At 48.3% G+C, this 16,804-nt stretch overlaps 1 protein-coding gene across 2 annotated transcripts in view; it reads right to left on the bottom strand.

Moving 5' to 3' along the window:
• Positions 1–1,120: 1,120 nt before the first annotated feature.
• asph (aspartate beta-hydroxylase) overlaps positions 1,121–16,804 on the bottom strand; it is a 28,933-nt gene continuing 13,249 nt past the window's right edge. For both annotated transcript variants that reach the window (XM_083694166.1, XM_083694165.1), the window contains exons 5-11: positions 9,983–10,045; positions 8,852–9,003; positions 7,612–8,452; positions 7,386–7,445; positions 6,814–6,840; positions 6,435–6,542; positions 1,121–4,186 (exon numbers count right to left, since the gene is read on the bottom strand). In XM_083694166.1, coding sequence (XP_083550292.1) covers positions 4,179–4,186; positions 6,435–6,542; positions 6,814–6,840; positions 7,386–7,445; positions 7,612–8,452; positions 8,852–9,003; positions 9,983–10,045 — 1,259 coding nt within the window. In that variant the 3' untranslated portion in view covers positions 1,121–4,178. The remainder of the gene's footprint in view (positions 4,187–6,434; positions 6,543–6,813; positions 6,841–7,385; positions 7,446–7,611; positions 8,453–8,851; positions 9,004–9,982; positions 10,046–16,804) is intronic.

The raw sequence follows: 16,804 nt of genomic DNA, 5'->3' as shown, positions 1-16,804 counted from the left end.
CTAACCCCTACTCCCTAGCCCCTTACTCCCTAACCCCTACTCCCTAGCCCCTTACTCCCTAGCCCCTTACTCCCTAACCCCTACTCCCTAGCCCCTTACTCCCTAACCCCTACTCCCTAGCCCCTTACTCCCTAACCCCTACTCCCTAGACCCTAACCCCTACTCCCTAGCCCCTTACTCCCTAGCCCCTTACTCCCTAACCCCTACTCCCTAGCCCCTTACTCCCTAACCCCTACTCCCTAGCCCCTTACTCCCTAACCCCTACTCCCTAGACCCTAACCCCTACTCCCTAGACACTGCCCCTAACCCCTAGCCGCTAACCCCTAGCCGCTTCACCCTATCCACTAATCCACTTACCTTTTCTTGTATGTATTTGACTACAGTACGTAGGAAACGGCCGTTTTTACATCCAGTATGTAGACACTGGTATGATGCTGGAGATGATGAACAGGAGGATACAATGGCGAAGTGTCCCTTTAACTATTCCCATCATGTGTCAAACACAACACGAGGGCTGTCATTATAGGATTAGTGGCAATGCTGTCGTTCTAATTTTAATTTCCAAACATCTCTGGGTATCTACCAAGTCTCCGTGTGTGTGTCTTTGTAAGAAAAGTCGCTAAATTTTGGCGATCATGATTTCCCCTGGCCTCCGCTCCGCTGGTGTGCGCGTCATGGTGCATGTTGATTGACAGCTGCCATCCTGAGTCATTCTTTCATTGATATAAGTTATTTCCTAAGTTGGAAAGCGTAGATAAATCATACTATTGGTTAATTAAAATTCTGTAATTTTGATTGGTGTATTAAAATGTTATTAATTTGATTAATATTCCTCTGGTGAAGTTATGAGGGGCCAAGCCCAGCCAAGCCCAAAACAGCTTTCATATTTAGGGACGGCCAGCATATTTTTCAGAATGTCACAGTGTTACTTCAACCTTAGGAGTGCAAATACCATATAAAACACTGGATAATCAAGTGTTTGACACCCTTTAATGATAAACAAACCCCTTGTATGATGCCAGCATTATCAAATAAAAATGAATATTAATCTGCACTGTGGATTATTAAATGACCACACACACACACACACACACAGGAGAAGCAGACGCAGACGCAGGAGTGTTCTGTTGTCCCAAACCTTTATTGCAGCCCCTGAACAGAACATTTACAGAAACTGACAGTCGTCCAAACCTCCTGACAGGATGCCATTTTATTATTATTTCACAATAATTTAAAGACCTGTTCAGCGATACAGCAGGCTACCACGTCGACCTCGACCCGCCCGCCTCCCGCCTGCCAGTAAACCTCTGTTCATGTGTGTGAACTGCAATATCAAATAAACCCTTTTTCGAGATTTGTAGTGATGTATGTCTGTCTGTCTGTCTGTCTGTTTGTTTGTTTATTGCTAGTTGTGTGATCGTGTCTTTCCCTTGGTGTAAAAGTCCCCCACCTGTGTCACGTATGGCTTTGAAAAAAGTTTAACACTTCATTTTTTTTGAATATTTTTTTTTAAATTTACAGAATTCAAAATGTTTCCCCCTAAAAAGTGTATTCTTCTTTTTTTTTTTAATATTTTAAAAATCTAGAACAGATCTATCTTGTAAAGTTTGTAATATGTAAAATTAACACCACGTTAAAAATTCACATTGACTTCAAAAGTGTTAGGTTAGAAGTAGAAAAGAGCCACTAGTGTTATTATTTATAGAAAAAAACGACAACTGAAATCCTAGCGTGTCCTAGCCTGTCCTGTCTGTTCAGACCACCGCTATGTTTGGATTTTTTCCTCAGAGAAGGTTTGCATTGCAGCGTCTCCTCCACGCCTGTCACATTATCATCATCAGCATCGCCGTCTGGTCGGTTCAGGCCCCCGCAGAAGAACCAAAATGTACACAAAACTGCTACAATGGAAAGATTCAAAAACATTAAAAACACACAAAGGATGAATCCACAGAAAGGAGTCGGAACACAGACTAAAAACACACGAGTTCCCTTCCCAAAAAAAACAACAACATCTTTCTCCCTTTCCCCCGCCCCCACACCGCCCGCCCCCCGCCCCGCCCCCCCAACCATTTTTTTGTGCCCCAAGTCCAGAGCGTGAGTTAGCTAGCATCATCGTCCTTGTTTTGACAACGACCATGACAACGACGACAACAACAAACAACAACAACAATAGTAGAACACTAGCGGGGGTCAAGGGTCAGGTGTTGTTAGAGAGCGTCTGTTACGTTCAACCTCCTCCACCTACAGTCTCTCCTCTGGGCTGGGGGGGGGAGGGAGGGGGGGGGTCACTTCAATTAGAGAGAGAGAGAGAGATGGAGGGGAGGGGAGGGGAAGGGAAGGGGGGGCGGGGGCTGCACTAAAACACATGCAGGGCTGAGGAAATGGGGGCTGGGGGTGGGGGTAGGGCAACATGAGGAGGTCCGACCCATAGGAATGGTCCGACCGGCGTTCTGCCAACGTTCTGGAACGTTCACGAGCTGGAGTTCTACACCGAGCACCTCCCCTCCGTGATCAATGCTGAATGTGGCAGAACCTTTAGGAGGTTTCAAGTGTTCTGATTCCATTTAGACTCAGATTCCCATTTGGACCAGGTGTGTGTGTGTGTGTGTGGTGGGACCTGAGACACACCTGCAAACACACACTGCTCAGCAGTCAGGAGTGCCTGGTTCACCTGGGGGGGTGGGGTGGGGTGGGGGGGGGAGGGGCGGGGTCCATCTAACACCCTATAGACAACAGCTATCGCCCTCCTGAGCTGCCCTAAAGGGTTAACAACATACATACACACACCTGAGACCCCACCCGTCTGCCCCTCAGGTATCAACACAGTCATCTGTTAAGGTCCCAGAACTGTGGCTGCACAGTCGACATCTACTCTCACACCGAGAGCTTCCTCCAAACCAAATATGGTCAAAAAGGCAGACCAATAACACAACATTATAACAACAACCAATGGACACAAGCCTGGCCTGTGCATTCTAACCAATTACTGAGAGAAAGAAACAGAAAAGAAAGACCAAAAAAAAGGTGTTATTGTTCCCGTAAGATCCTATGAAATCTAAAAACACGTCAGTTCACGGTCCTGGCTGCTGCTGTGGGCTACAGACTCCTGCAGCACTGGAGGGCAGACTACTACCAGGGAGGAGGGGGGGAGGAAGGGGGGAGAGGGGGGAGGAACAGAGGGAAAACTAAAATGAGGAAAGAGTCTCAACAACGTCTCAATGCTCCGGCTCAGAGGGATTGTTTTGCAAAGCGATATGTCTGCACACACACACACACACACACACACACACACACCTCTGTGTAAGCACACACATATTCCCACATACACACTTCCACTTAAGGACATGCACACATTCACATTAAGACACACACACCCACACACACAGTGCGCATGTAAGCACATACACACACGCATACACACAGATGCACACACACCTAACTAACCCGTCTGCGTTCACCTGCCAGCCTTAGATATGCAACATCTTGAAGTGTCGACTCAATACATACTGGTAATACAAAACTTAAAGAGTGACATTTTGCCGCGAAAGATCAGTGCAGCTTTGCATAGTACCTTCACATTGAACACACACACAGACATCCCCGCCAGGCCCGGAGCCTGGCTCAGCTCCCACATGTGAAGACCTCTGCCTAGCATAGCAACATGTACCTCTGCTTCATGTCCACAGTAAAGGAAATACAACCTAGCTACATTCTAGTTAGCAAAACGCTAGCTACCCTCACAAACAGATCTACCTACATCCTCAAGAGAAATTCTGTTAGATTTTTGCCATTACAGGAAATGGGGAATTTGTAGTTTTTTTTTTCTCCACAAAAAAAAAACAAAAAAAAACAAACAAAGGAATGGAAACAAAATAGAACAAAATAAAAAGAGAGAGAAAAAAAAGAAGAAAAAAAAAGAAAACAGATAAAAGAGAAAAAAAAAATTCATAATTCATAAATTCAACAAACAAGTTAAGGAACAGTGAGCTTTACACTAAAAAGAAATAAAATAAGTATTTTTCAGAGTGTGTGAGTGTGGAATCGGTGAGATAGTGACGACGGTCGCGACGACGTTAGTCGTTCTCGGGTGGTAGGAAAGGGAGCGCTCCTGCACGCGCTCAGTGGGATGCGATGTGGGCTGGCCCTGGCTCCGCCTTACCGCGCCGAGACGGCTGACTCTACGTTTCTACGGAAACCAAACAGAGAAGAGAGACATCGGACGGTGAGTGACAGAGCTGGAGGAGGACAGACAACAACAGCTTCATTAATTCAGTTTGGAAGCAATTGTGTCATTTATAATCTTATAATACAATAAAACATCATAAAAACACCACATAATCTAAAATCAGGTTTGGTTATATTGTGTAATTTATGTCTTATAATACAACAAACATATACTTATTCTTCGTAATAGCCAGGCAAAAAAACCACATAATCTAAAATCAACAGCCTAGCCTTGGTGCTAACCTAATTTTAATCTAACTTAATTCAGGAAATTGAATGAAGGAGGCCAGTTAAATCCTCAAAAGGTTAAACAGGGAATGCTTGGAATGACATTTGACTCCAGTGAGAGCCCAGAGCCATTTTAGGATCTGTGTTTCCTCCTGCAGCCACTAGGGGGAGCCCTGTCCTGTCAGTTCCATAGACCAGCCTCCATTACAGATCAAACACTGGCGCTGCCACTGGCGATGTCCTGGAACACAGCCTTACCTCTGCTACAGGCAGACTGATGTCCTGGAACACAGCCTTACCTCTGCTACAGGCAGACTGATGTCCTGGAACACAGCCTTACCTCTACCTCCATATCTACTGTCAACACAAACTTACTCAAGGGAAAGATTGGAGTCATTACTCACTCTGGTCTTTTGAGTATTTTTTTCAAGAAATGCCAGGAAGCAAAACTCACTCATCGCCGAGGGTGAATGAAGTCGCCCACATTGTCAACATTCTAGAGTCCCAAGGGTGACTTTATTCACCAGAAAACTGATAAATGATGATGCTTCATTTTGTGGCCAATCAAAATATTGTTGCTAGGTAAACACCACATAGAACACCCGTGGCTCTCTGGAATGTTGACCATTCGGGCGGCTTTATTCACCCTCGGCACTGAAGGAGTTAAATGCTTTTGGAATCTCGCTCCTCCGTACAACAACAATAAATACATCAACAAAAATCAGTCTCGATTCAGCAAAATTCAGGGGATGAATTCAAATTCAAATTCAATGAATGAATTCAAAACCCTCCATTGTGTGTCTGTGGACTCCTGAAGATCTTGTGAAGTGGCTGAGCTGAAACACAGCAGACCTCCGTCCCAGATCCCTCCGCCTCCTCCAGCCCCGGACCGCTGCATGTGCCGACTGTGGGACACGTATGTCTAAGCTAAGGCACACGTCACGCCAAGGACACGCATGTTCAAGCACATGCTACCTAACGGATCACATGTTCTACCTGGCACATGCTTCAAAGGCAGCGGGGGGAGGGGGAGGGGGAGAGTGAGAAGGGGGGGGCGTTGGGTACATCTTATCATTCCGCAGACAGCCAGAGGGGCCGGCTCTCTCGTTGTCATGGCGATGTGCACAAAGGTCAGAGCCAGTAGGAGAGGCCTGGGTCTGGTGACACGTGTTCCTGGGACCACAGCATGAGACCACTCTGTACAACAGGGGAGGCTGGGGGAGGTAGAACACCTGGGGAGGCTGGCGGAGGTAGAACACCAGGGGAGGCTGGCGGAGGTAGAACACCAGGGGAGGCTGGCGGAGGTAGAACACCAGGGGAGGCTGGGGGAGGTAGAACACCAGGGGAGGCTGGCGGAGGTAGAACACCAGGGGAGGCTGGCGGAGGTAGAACACCAGGGGAGGCTGGCGGAGGTAGAACACCAGGGGAGGCTGGCGGAGGTAGAACACCAGGGGAGGCTGGGGGAGGTAGAACACCAGGGGAGGCTGGCGGAGGTAGAACACCAGGGGAGGCAGAACACCTGGGGAGGCTGGGGGAGGTAGAACACCAGGGGAGGTAGAACACCTGGGGAGGCTGGGGGAGGTAGAACACCAGGGGAGGTAGAACACCTGGGGAGGCTGGGGGAGGTAGAACACCTGGGGAGGCTGGTGTATCAAACACACCATTCCTCATTCCGTTCCACGCATTACAATGAGCCCGTCCTCTGATGTCTACCTCCACCAGCCTCCCCTGTACGACCGGAGGTCTTTCTGTCCTTGGGAGACAGATAGGACTCTCAGAAGGAGGTCTGTTGGACTAACTGATAATGAGGTAAACGTACAAGCCTACAGTGTCCCAGATCATTTGCTTTGAGCTGGAAACAGTCAGTAATCGCACTGTTTACCTGCTACAGCAAATTAAAGCAACAACACACAAAATTAGTTGTAAAACGGACACATATCACCAAACATCAACAACAACAGAGTTGAGGTGTTATTGTTTACCTGTTGGCTCATCTTCAAACTGTTCAAACTCTTCTGTCAGGTCTTCCTCTGCGGGCTCATCTGCTGCCTCCTCCTCCTCCTCTGGGAGAGCTTCCTCCTCCACTGCTTCTGGGGGTAGGAAGTAGTCAGAACAGCCAGGTTGGGATTGGTTCACAGACGTCCCCAACAATCACCTCAGAGTTCTGGGTTTACCAGGGGAGGCCGGCGGAGGTAGAAATCGTAGAACGGGCTCATTGTACTGCGTGGAACGGACGGAACATGTGTTTGAGACCGTTCCTCATTCCGTTCCATGCATTACAATGAGCCCCGTCCTCCGATTTCTACCTCCGCCGGCCTCCCCTGGTCTTTCTTTCAGTGACATGGAGGATTGACGACTCACCTTCTGACTCTGGTTCAGATTCTGCTTCTGTGAGGAGAACAAGAGGAGATGAAGATGTGTTAACATCTGACGATGAAGGTGACGATGATGACGGTCTGATAATGTTGCATGTATGGTGTGTGAATGATGCATGAAGGCTTAAAGGGATATTTCACCCAAATTACCAAATCACGTATCTGGTTCCTCACCCTGAAAGGAGTCTATGGAAAAGGACAGACTTCCATCCGCGCTTCGGTTCTGTTTATCTGGGCACCGTCACTAACCGCTAACTATTAGCATCTTTTACCAAAAGCTATGGAAGTCAATGGGCCCTAAATTAGCATGTTTGAAATTTCATTCACAAACTGTCGCAAACTCTCTGAAACGACTCAATAACTTGATTTAAATGACATGGGGATGATTCAGGGTAAGGAACCGAATGTGATTTTTGTCCCTTTAAATGTGTTCTTGTGGGCCAGCAATGTTAATTTCACCTGAGGAGGTCAAAAAGTCTGAACTGAATAGACACAAAATAGACATGTTTGTGGCACGTGTCGTGTGTGTCGTGTGTGTGTCATGTGCAGTCTGTGTACCTGCTTCCTGTGGTGACTCTTCTTCTTCTTCTGTGGCCTCCTCTACTTCCTGTGCCTCTTCTGTAGAGGAGAATGAACGGGGAACGTTAGAAAAATATACGCCATCTTTCACAAGACTAACCCATCTATCTACTATTAAAACGCTATCCACCATTATTTATCTGAGGATTCTGACCTAAACTAATCTTACAACTAGCCAGCCTAGCGGCTATCAGATGACACTTACCCTCTGCTGGTGCTGCCTCCTCCTCCGCTGCCTCCTCTTCTACGACCTCCTCCTCCTCAGGGGCTGCCTCTTCCTCTACGGCTTCCTCTACGGCCTCTTCCTCAGCAGCGACTTCCTCCTCCACTGGGGCAGCTTCCTCCTCAACAGCCTCCTCTGCCTCCTCAGCGGCCTCCTCCACAACTTCTTCTTCTACGGGTGCGGCCTCCTCAACAGCCTCGGGTGCGGCCTCCTCTTCGACAGCCTCCTCAGCCTCAGGGGCAGCCTCCTCCTCGACAGCCTCCTCAGCCTCAGGGGCAGCCTCCTCTTCGACAGCCTCCTCAGCCTCAGCTTCCTCTTCGACAGCCTCCTCAGCCTCAGGGGCAGCCTCCTCCTCAACAGCCTCCTCAGCCTCGGGGGCAACCTCCTCTTCAACAGCCTCAGATGCAGCCTCCTCTTCAACAGCCTCAGGTGCAGCCTCCTCTTCGACAGCCTCAGGGGCAGCCTCCTCCTCCACTGGTGCGGCCTCTTCAACAACCTCCTCCTCCACAACCTCAGGGGCAGCCTCCTCCTCCACGACCTCCTCAACCACCTCCTCTACGATCTCTTCCTCCACGGGAGCGGCCTCCTCTTCTACAGCCTCGGGGGCAGCCTCTTCAACCACCTCCTCCTCCACAGGGGCAGCCTCCTCCTCCACAGGGGCAGCCTCCTCCTCCACAGGGGCAGCCTCCTCCTCCACAGGGGCAGCCTCCTCCTCGAGAGCTGCCTCCTCCTCCACAATTTCTGGCTCCTCCTCCACAACTTCTGGCTCCGCTTCCACAACCTCTGGCTCCTCCTCCAGAATCTCAGGATCCTCCTCAATCACCTAATGATGATAACAACAATATTAATAATAAAAGGTGTTGTTATTGCTCATTGTACTATTACAAAGAACAGCAATCCCAGACAGGGTGTACATGGAGAGAGGTGTGATGGGGGGAATTAAGAAGAAATCTCCAGAACGATTCAAATGAAAAATATCAGCATGTACACTAGAAATAATACCAAGTATACCATGATGGACATGAATTACCATGTAAAAAAATAAAATAAAAAGAATAATTATGTTTATTATTATTATTTATTATATTTTAATTAATGTATTTATTTTATTTGCCCAGCCACCTGTGTTTTTTTTCACAGCTCGTTGTGGCATTATAAAAGCAATAAAATAAAATAAAAGTAGTAATAAAAAATAAAATAAAACATTAAAGTGGATAAAAACCTCTGGCTCCTCCTCCTCCTCGATCACCTCAGGCTCAGGCTCGGGTTCAGGCTCCGCCTCCACGACCTCTGGCTCCGCCTCTGGAGGGACTTCGTATTCTTCCTCTGCTTCAACGGCCTCGATCACTTCCTCAATCACAAGCTCTGGGGCTGCTGGGCGGGGGGGTGGGGGAGATAGAGGTGTGGGGGGAGGGAGGGGGGAGAGAGAGATAGGTGTGGGGGAGGGGGGAGATAGAGGTGTGTGTGGGAGGGGGGGAGATAGAGATGGGGGGGAGGGATAGATAGATAGTGTGTGTGTGTGTGGGGGGGGGGGGGGTTGAGTTGACAGTTGATTCATTGCAAAAATACTTCAGTCTTCTCTCGTGCATAAGTTCCAGAACATTCTAATTGGGGACCGTGTGCAGAATGTTTGGGGACACCTGCCATGTACATGAATTAGTCTGTATGATGTACAGGTATACGTTTAATCTCTTGCAGGTGCACAGGTGTGTGTGTGTGTGTGTATTACACAACAGTGGCAGGTATGTGTCAGACCAGCTTATCAGGGCTACAGAGCTGCTCAGCCGACCCAGCCAATAGGGAGCCTCTCTGGGGAGAATGCATGGACGACCTAGCCAATGAGAGCCGCCCTCCACAGGTGAATCAACATGGCCTCCATGTACAGGGAGGGTCATGGTTCACTACTGACACTTCCCTACCTCTCCCCCTCTCTCTCTCTCCCCCTACCTCTCTCTCTGCTATCTCCCTACCTCTCCCCCTCCCTCTGCTATCTCCCTACCTCTCCCCCTCCCTCTCTCTCTGCTATCTCCCTACCTCTCCCCCTCCCTCTCTCTCTGCTATCTCCCTACCTCTCCCCCTCCCTCTGCTATCTCCCTACCTCTCCCCCTCTCTCTCTCTGCTATCTCTCTACCACTCCCCCCCTCCTCCTCTCTCTACCCCCCCCCCCCCCTCCCTCCTAATGAGGCCAGAGGTGTGTAGATCCACAGATATCAGAATCCCTGGTCTTATTGGTCATTACGCAGGGCTCCATGTTGCCATAGAGATGTGTTTGTTGCATGTGTTTAAGCTCAAGGGATCTAACACTACGCTTGTGGCTTGTGTGTGTGTGTGTGTGTGTGTGTGTGTGTGTTACCTTCTTCCACAGGTGCTGCAGGGGCCTCTCTGGTGATGACGACGGTTGCCTTCTCTTTCAGTCCTGAGGGGTTCACACACCACACGCACAAGGTTGGCACGGCAACGAGCGCTCGGGGGACACCCCATAATAGAGGCTGCCACCCGTACACATGTCTAGTCACCATGGTAACCATCTAGCGATGTTCACTGATGGACACGACCATTAAATGTTCTGATAGATCATATGAGGCCTAAAATATCATGCATGGTTTATATCAGCATAATAAAATAACGTTTATTCTGAGTATGTTGCATAAAAAACACGATAACCATCATTCATAGAACATAAACAGAATCAAACATTTTCAAAAAGACTGACTTGGGTTTGCTTTTGCTCTTTGACTGTTGAAGGACAACGTTTTGCTGTGAATAACCGTTTTGCTGTGAATAACCATTTTGCTGTGAATGACCGTTTTGTTTGGGGTGAAGTGAGGTCCTCAGGGCAGGAGTGACACAGAGAGCCAGGATAAAGAGCAAAGGAAAGTTGAAAAAAATAAGAAAGGAATAGATGTCAAGTGGAAGAGTGGAGAGAGGGATGGTGCCCTCGAGGCCTGTGGAGAGACAACATTCCTGAGAGGAATCTCTCTCTCTCTCTCTCTCTTTCTCTTTCTCTTTCAGTGTGAAGACACTCATCACCGATCACCGCAGGGGAGGCTGGCTGAGGTAGAAATCAGAGGACGGGCTCTCATAAATGTATTACATACAGAATATTCCGTTCCATGCATTCCAATGAGTCCGTCCTCCGATTTCTGCCTCCGCCAGCCTCCCCTGGACCACCAGCAGGTCTCTGTGAATGGGTCTGTATTCACCAGGTGCATCAGTACACTACTACTAAAACACCAAACGACCATGTAGCAACGGAGCTTCTGATTGGACACCTGTGTAGCAACGGAGCTTCTGATTGGACACCTGTGTAGCAACAGAGCTTCTGATTGGACACCTGTGTAGCACCAAAGCATCTTATTGGACAGTGAGAGACACGTGCACTCCAAGACAGGAAGCCTCAGAAGGACTCAGCAACTTTATTAACAGAGAACACACACATCGCCAGTCCTTTCAGACCCTCACAGGGACCCGTACCCGTTCCACAACATGGTTTCATCGTCTTTGTCTGAACCCACTAGTAGGTTGGACCGTGACGTCAAAATGAATAAAACACATCTTTCTAACCTATCTAGTCGTGTCTAATAACAATATTAGGACATGTTCTCAAGAGTATGCCACACCTGAATTCGTAGTCTGTTCTTAGCACCCTCTCCACCTCTCCTCCAATCACAGCTCTTCAAGAGGACAGCGCTCGGTTTGGTTTGGTTTAGTCAGAATCCCTGATTGGCTAAAACACTACAGCACTATACATAGTGACCCTACGCCCACTTGAGGGGTTTCCTACCCCTACCCGCAGGGGTGGGTAACAGGAGATGCCCCTCGCTGGTGGCGTCTCTCCTGGATCTTTCACTTCCTGTGTCACCAGGATGATGGGGGGGGGGGGGGGGGTTGACTGATCGTCATGACAGAGGGGAAGACTCTGACATCACTTCCTGCCTGCCTTGTCAGCCTTTGCCTTTTTAGCAGCTTTGAGGTCTTTACTTTTGGCCTCTTTCTTCTCCTCCTTGTCTGCTTTCTTCCCCTCCCCCTCTCCGTCTTTACCTCCCTTCTCCTTTTTCTCCTCCTTCTCTCCCTTCTTAGCTTTCTTTCCCTTCTCCTCTTTCTCCTTCTCCTCCTCTTTCTCATCCTTCTCTTTCTCATCCTTCTCCCTCTCCTCCTTCTCCCTCTCCTCCTTGTCCCTCTCCTCCTTGTCCCTCTCCTCCTTGTCCCTCCTGATCTTCTCCAGAGCTTTCTCCACCTCCTCTTTCTCTATCTTCTCCTCCTCCTCCTTCATCCTAGCCGCCACCCTCTCCCTGGCCCTGGCGGCCATCTCTGCGCTCTTAATCCCCAGGGCCTTGTCCTCCTCTTCCTCCTTGGCCAGGATGCTCCTCACCTCGGCCAGCGCCATCCTGGCGATCTTCTTGGCCTCCACGCGCTCGTGGATCATGGCGAGCTGCCGCCTCAGTGCCTCGCGGAGCTGCAAGCCCACGTCTCTGGTGAGGTGGTTCTCTGGGGTACGAGAACACGGTTCAGACCGGTTTACGGAGGTTTGGGGTGGGGGGGGGGCGGTGGTGGTGGGGCTCGCCATGCTGGTTGTGCTGGGTCCACACTGTCAGTACAATGCTAGCTAGCACAGCTAATGTTTAGTAGGCTAGCCTGTACTTAAGGCACCCTGGGTGTTTGGGGTTGGTAGTCAGGACGGGTTTGAGGTCCAGACTGCGTCAGGTAGATGTAGTAAACATGGGCGTGTTAGTAACCTCTGTTATTGTAATAACCTCTGTTATTACACTCTTGGGGTTCTTGGGGAGCAACATCGAGACGATGATGTCCAATATTCAACTTGGGGGGATGCCATTATGACAGGGAGATTATTATTATTACTAAAATACACCCAACAATTATACAAAAAGAAAGAGGGGGGGGAGGGGGGGAGGGCGCTCAGTCAAATACAGCATGCCATTAGCAGCTAACTCGGGGGGGGGGGGGGGCACTAACTCATGACTTTATACCAAGCAGCATATTAACGACTCATCGTTAAATCAAACGTATCTAACTAGTACACACAACTTCGGAACACCACACGAGGGTTATGAGCACTCATATGGTGGTTATAAGCCATGTCGCCAAAAATGAAAACCAAAACTGTTCCTCATGCAGTGGTACCTCTCCTGGCATGGCCCCTGGAAGCATCTCCTGGTTTCTCATCTGATATTCAAAATGAAAAATATCCAAAAGGTTAAAATCCCATCATAGCCTGAGTCACATCAGCGTACGGTGCTCACCCACCAATGAGGAACAGCCAGATATAATATATAATATACGCCATTTAGCTGACACTTTTATCCAAAGCGACTTACATTGCAGTGAGTGCATACATTTCAGTATATATGGTCCCAGCGGGAATCAAACCCTCGACCTAAGCGTTGTTAGCGCCGTGCTCTACCAGCTGAGCCCCAGTGGACCAGCGAGGCGGGCTGGTAAAGCGCTGGGGGAGACGGAGGAACGGCAGAACAAACGCAGGCCACTAACTCAACCGCTCTGAGCTCTTAAGCCTTTTTCCAGAGCCCTTGGTAGGCTTAGATATAAACAAATACTTGTCTAGCATCAACACAGCTCAGCTTGACTCCCAGCTTAGGTCTTATGATACCCAGGCAGCGCCTGCAGGACTGTCCTCCTCTCAAGAGCAGCTGGAGGGCGTGGTCACAAACCCAGGCCGTGTCTGAATGCTCATACTGCCTCCTGATTACTCCAAGTATACACACTGCATACTAACCATACTACATACTAACCATACTACATACTAACCATACTGCATACAGGACCAGTCAAAAGTTTGGACACACCTTGCCAAGAGTGTGCAAAGCTGTCATCAAAGCAAAAGGTGGCTACTTTGAAGAATCTAAAATATAAACCATATTCTGGTTTGTTTAACACTTTTTTGTTTACTACATAATTCCATATGTGTTCCTTCATAGTCTTCAATATTAATCTACAATGTAGAAAATAATAAAAATAAAGAAAAACCATTGAATGAGAAGGTGTGTCCAAACTTCTGACTGGTCCTGTACCATTTAGGCCAATCTGTTTAGTAGAAATTGTGTTGTTAGCGGTAATTGGTTCAATTTCGCTACTGCCCGCCTCCCTTACCTGCTGCACTGAATTGTGGGACCAAAATCGCAAAATTCACTTCCTGAATAGTGTGCAGTGAATTCATACTACGTGGAAAGGCAAATACTAGTACGCCACCCTGGCATTTTTCGTTAAATACTGCAAAACTAAATAGGTTGCAGAATGAACATTCAGACAGGTGTTAAAACATGCTACTTTAACACGGCAAAGCAATGCAGAGCCTTCTGGAACGACATCATGACAACAACAACAACAACAACAGTGTAACACAATGTTGAGAGCGTGAACTAGCTTACTAAACACATCAGGCAGCCTTCTGGTCTGGATCACCCGGAACATAACGCGTCTACTCCTAGTTTTGCTAGGCTGCCCTTGTCTCCTGACCTTAGTCGGCGGAGATTCAGGTTTTGAGTCGACTGGGAAGGAAGAATAACAACAAAGATGACCGCTGGACGAAATCTCCCACCGCTAAGAGTGACACAGCGCAGAAGAGCGTCGTAGCTAGCCATGCTAGCTGATGCGCTAGCTAAGGTTTGAAGTGTGTCCTGTAGTTACACAGGTTCTCCACAGGTTGGGCCTCCCCTGACGCTGCAGCCATGCAGACACAACAGCGCCACCTAGCGCCTGTTCGTGGTTTATTCTCCGACGGGAGAACAAAGTACCTCTGTGCTTCACCGTCTTCCGATTAGCTCCTCGTGCTTTATCTGGCATTCACCACCAAAGGGGACAAGGAGTTAGCATCCAAACGTTTGACAACTGTTTTTAACCGACTAAAAAAAAAGAAAAAAAGAAAAAGAAAACTCAAATGATCAAACAAAATCAATAAATAAATCCATAAAATCATTTAAAAAATATATACAAAATCAACTCAGAACATGCCCATGCTACAGGCTTGCATGCCTGCAATGAAACCAACTACATGCTAAAACACTCAAAACAGCCTCAAGTTTCCCCGCCTTCCTCTACCCACCTCCTCTACCCACCTCCTCTCAGGCCATCAGTACATAACAGGTAAACATTGTTTTTCACACCGTCATTCTGGTTCAAAGTCAGGCCACCTGGCGGACGTTTTCCTCATTGTCCGTGGTACCAATGACCAACTGGTAAGAACAATGGGAGCAGGTTCCATCTTCAACGGGTTTCTGGGTGTGAAGGAACCCTTTGCTCTACGGGCCCCTAGAGAGCCTGGTCATATACAGAGAACCAGCTTTCTTTCACTTCTTTCTACAGATGAACGACCATCATCAGCTGACAGAGAATCACCTACAAGGCATTTGTTAACAAACTACCACAACACTTAACCACTCAACCACCCCTGAAACAACCAACTGTCAAACTGTCACCAGGGCAGTTACAGAGGGCAGGTCGGAGTCAGGAGATCTCCATGGTAACTACAGATGACATATTCAGACGGTTGGCTATTATATTCAAATTCAGCATCGACATGACGATCTGATGGCCCTGTTCTATAAACCAATCACATAAAGGCCCTGTTCTAAACCAATCACATAAATTCCCTGTTCTAAACCAATCACATAAAGGCCCTGTTCTAAATCCCTGTTGACGGTTGGTGTGCAGGCCTTGCAGACTAAACGCCACATTCCCTGCTAGATGAGAGAATGCGTGTTTGTGAGTGTGCGCATGCATGTGTGCGTGTGTGTGTGTGTGTGTGTGTGTGTGCGAGTGTGTGTGGGTACTCCACCCAGGAGCTGGCTCAGCCGGTTTCTAGTCAGGGCTGTCTGACTGATTCCTTCGTTATTCACGAGCCACGGAGATCCAGTGAGTGTGTGTGTGAGTGTGTGTGTGTGTGTGAGTGTGTGAGTGTGTGAGTGTGTGAGTGTCCTGGGGTGTCATAAGACATTCAGTCACGCTAGCAATGCTACGAATCCTCCACCTCAGCAAAGGGCTCACTCAGAAACCCCCCCAGGCTACAGAACACAACCCTGTTCCTCACAGACGCGCTCCAGACACTTAGGCTGAGGAGGAGCGGTTCCCCGAAGGCCTGGCCTTCAGAACGGTAACGAGGAACGATTATCACCGATTAACGACATATCCACCAGGAAATACCTGGTCTCTCTCAGGTTAGCGTAAACCACGGGTACAAGGTCTCTTGTCCTCAAGGTGTCAAACTTTACAATGCTCACAATAACTATACACACCCTTAATAAATGACCTGGAGAAACCTGTTTTATTGTGTTCAACGTATGGATGACGAAGACAAACGCCTGCTGAGAGAAAACACAACTAAACTCAATATAATAACAACCAAACGATTAACAAAGAAGGAATATCTCTCATTAGATATACATGGACAAGAGACAGAGGAATACCTTCATAAAGGAACGCTTCACCCCAGTGATGCAGAAATAACCTTCGACAATCTAATCATACATGGTTTAAAACAGGGTTATGATCGAGAGGCAGACACAACTTAAGTAAATCAAGTAAAAGTACATTTCCTTGTAAGTGGATAAATATGTTTTTGTGTTCAGGACTGCAGGCCATGCAGAGAGAGAGACAAGCTGTTCGTTGTCCAAGTGCAACTGTTCATTGTATAAGCTGGTCATTTTATGGGTTTTGCAATCCGTTTGTGCAGCGGAAATGCACCCAACATAGAAAACTGTCATTCAGTCTGGCGTTCCAAAAAAGTTCCCGAACGCATAGATAGTCTTGGATCCACCATCGGAAATCTTGGCTTGACCTCTGAGTTTCCTATGGTTACGTAATCCTGCAAACTCTCCTCAAACTCCCCTCCACGGCTATCGGGGTAAGGGAAGCCTAAAGGGCCAAAAAGCACCCCTCTCCGTAGGGACCCCATAGCCACTGCCTTAGTGTGAAGAAATATGGCTTGCTATTGGTTGCCTCGTTGCCCTGGTGTGGGAGGGGCTTGAGATAAGGCGTGCTATTGGTTGCCCTGGTGTGGGAGGGGTTTGGGATAAGGCGTGCTATTGGTTGCCCTGGTGTGGGAGGGGCTTTAGATATGGCTTGCTATTGGTTGCCCTGGTGTGGGAGGGGCTTGAGATATGGTTTGCTATTGGTTGTGGAGGCCTACGATCACGCAGGTCTT

The sequence above is a fragment of the Argentina silus genome (assembly GCF_951799395.1).
Source record: "Argentina silus genome assembly, chromosome: 22".
Classification (NCBI taxonomy): domain Eukaryota; kingdom Metazoa; phylum Chordata; class Actinopteri; order Argentiniformes; family Argentinidae; genus Argentina; species Argentina silus.
Note: the sequence above shows the minus strand (reverse complement) of the source record. Positions and strands in the feature narration are given on the sequence as shown.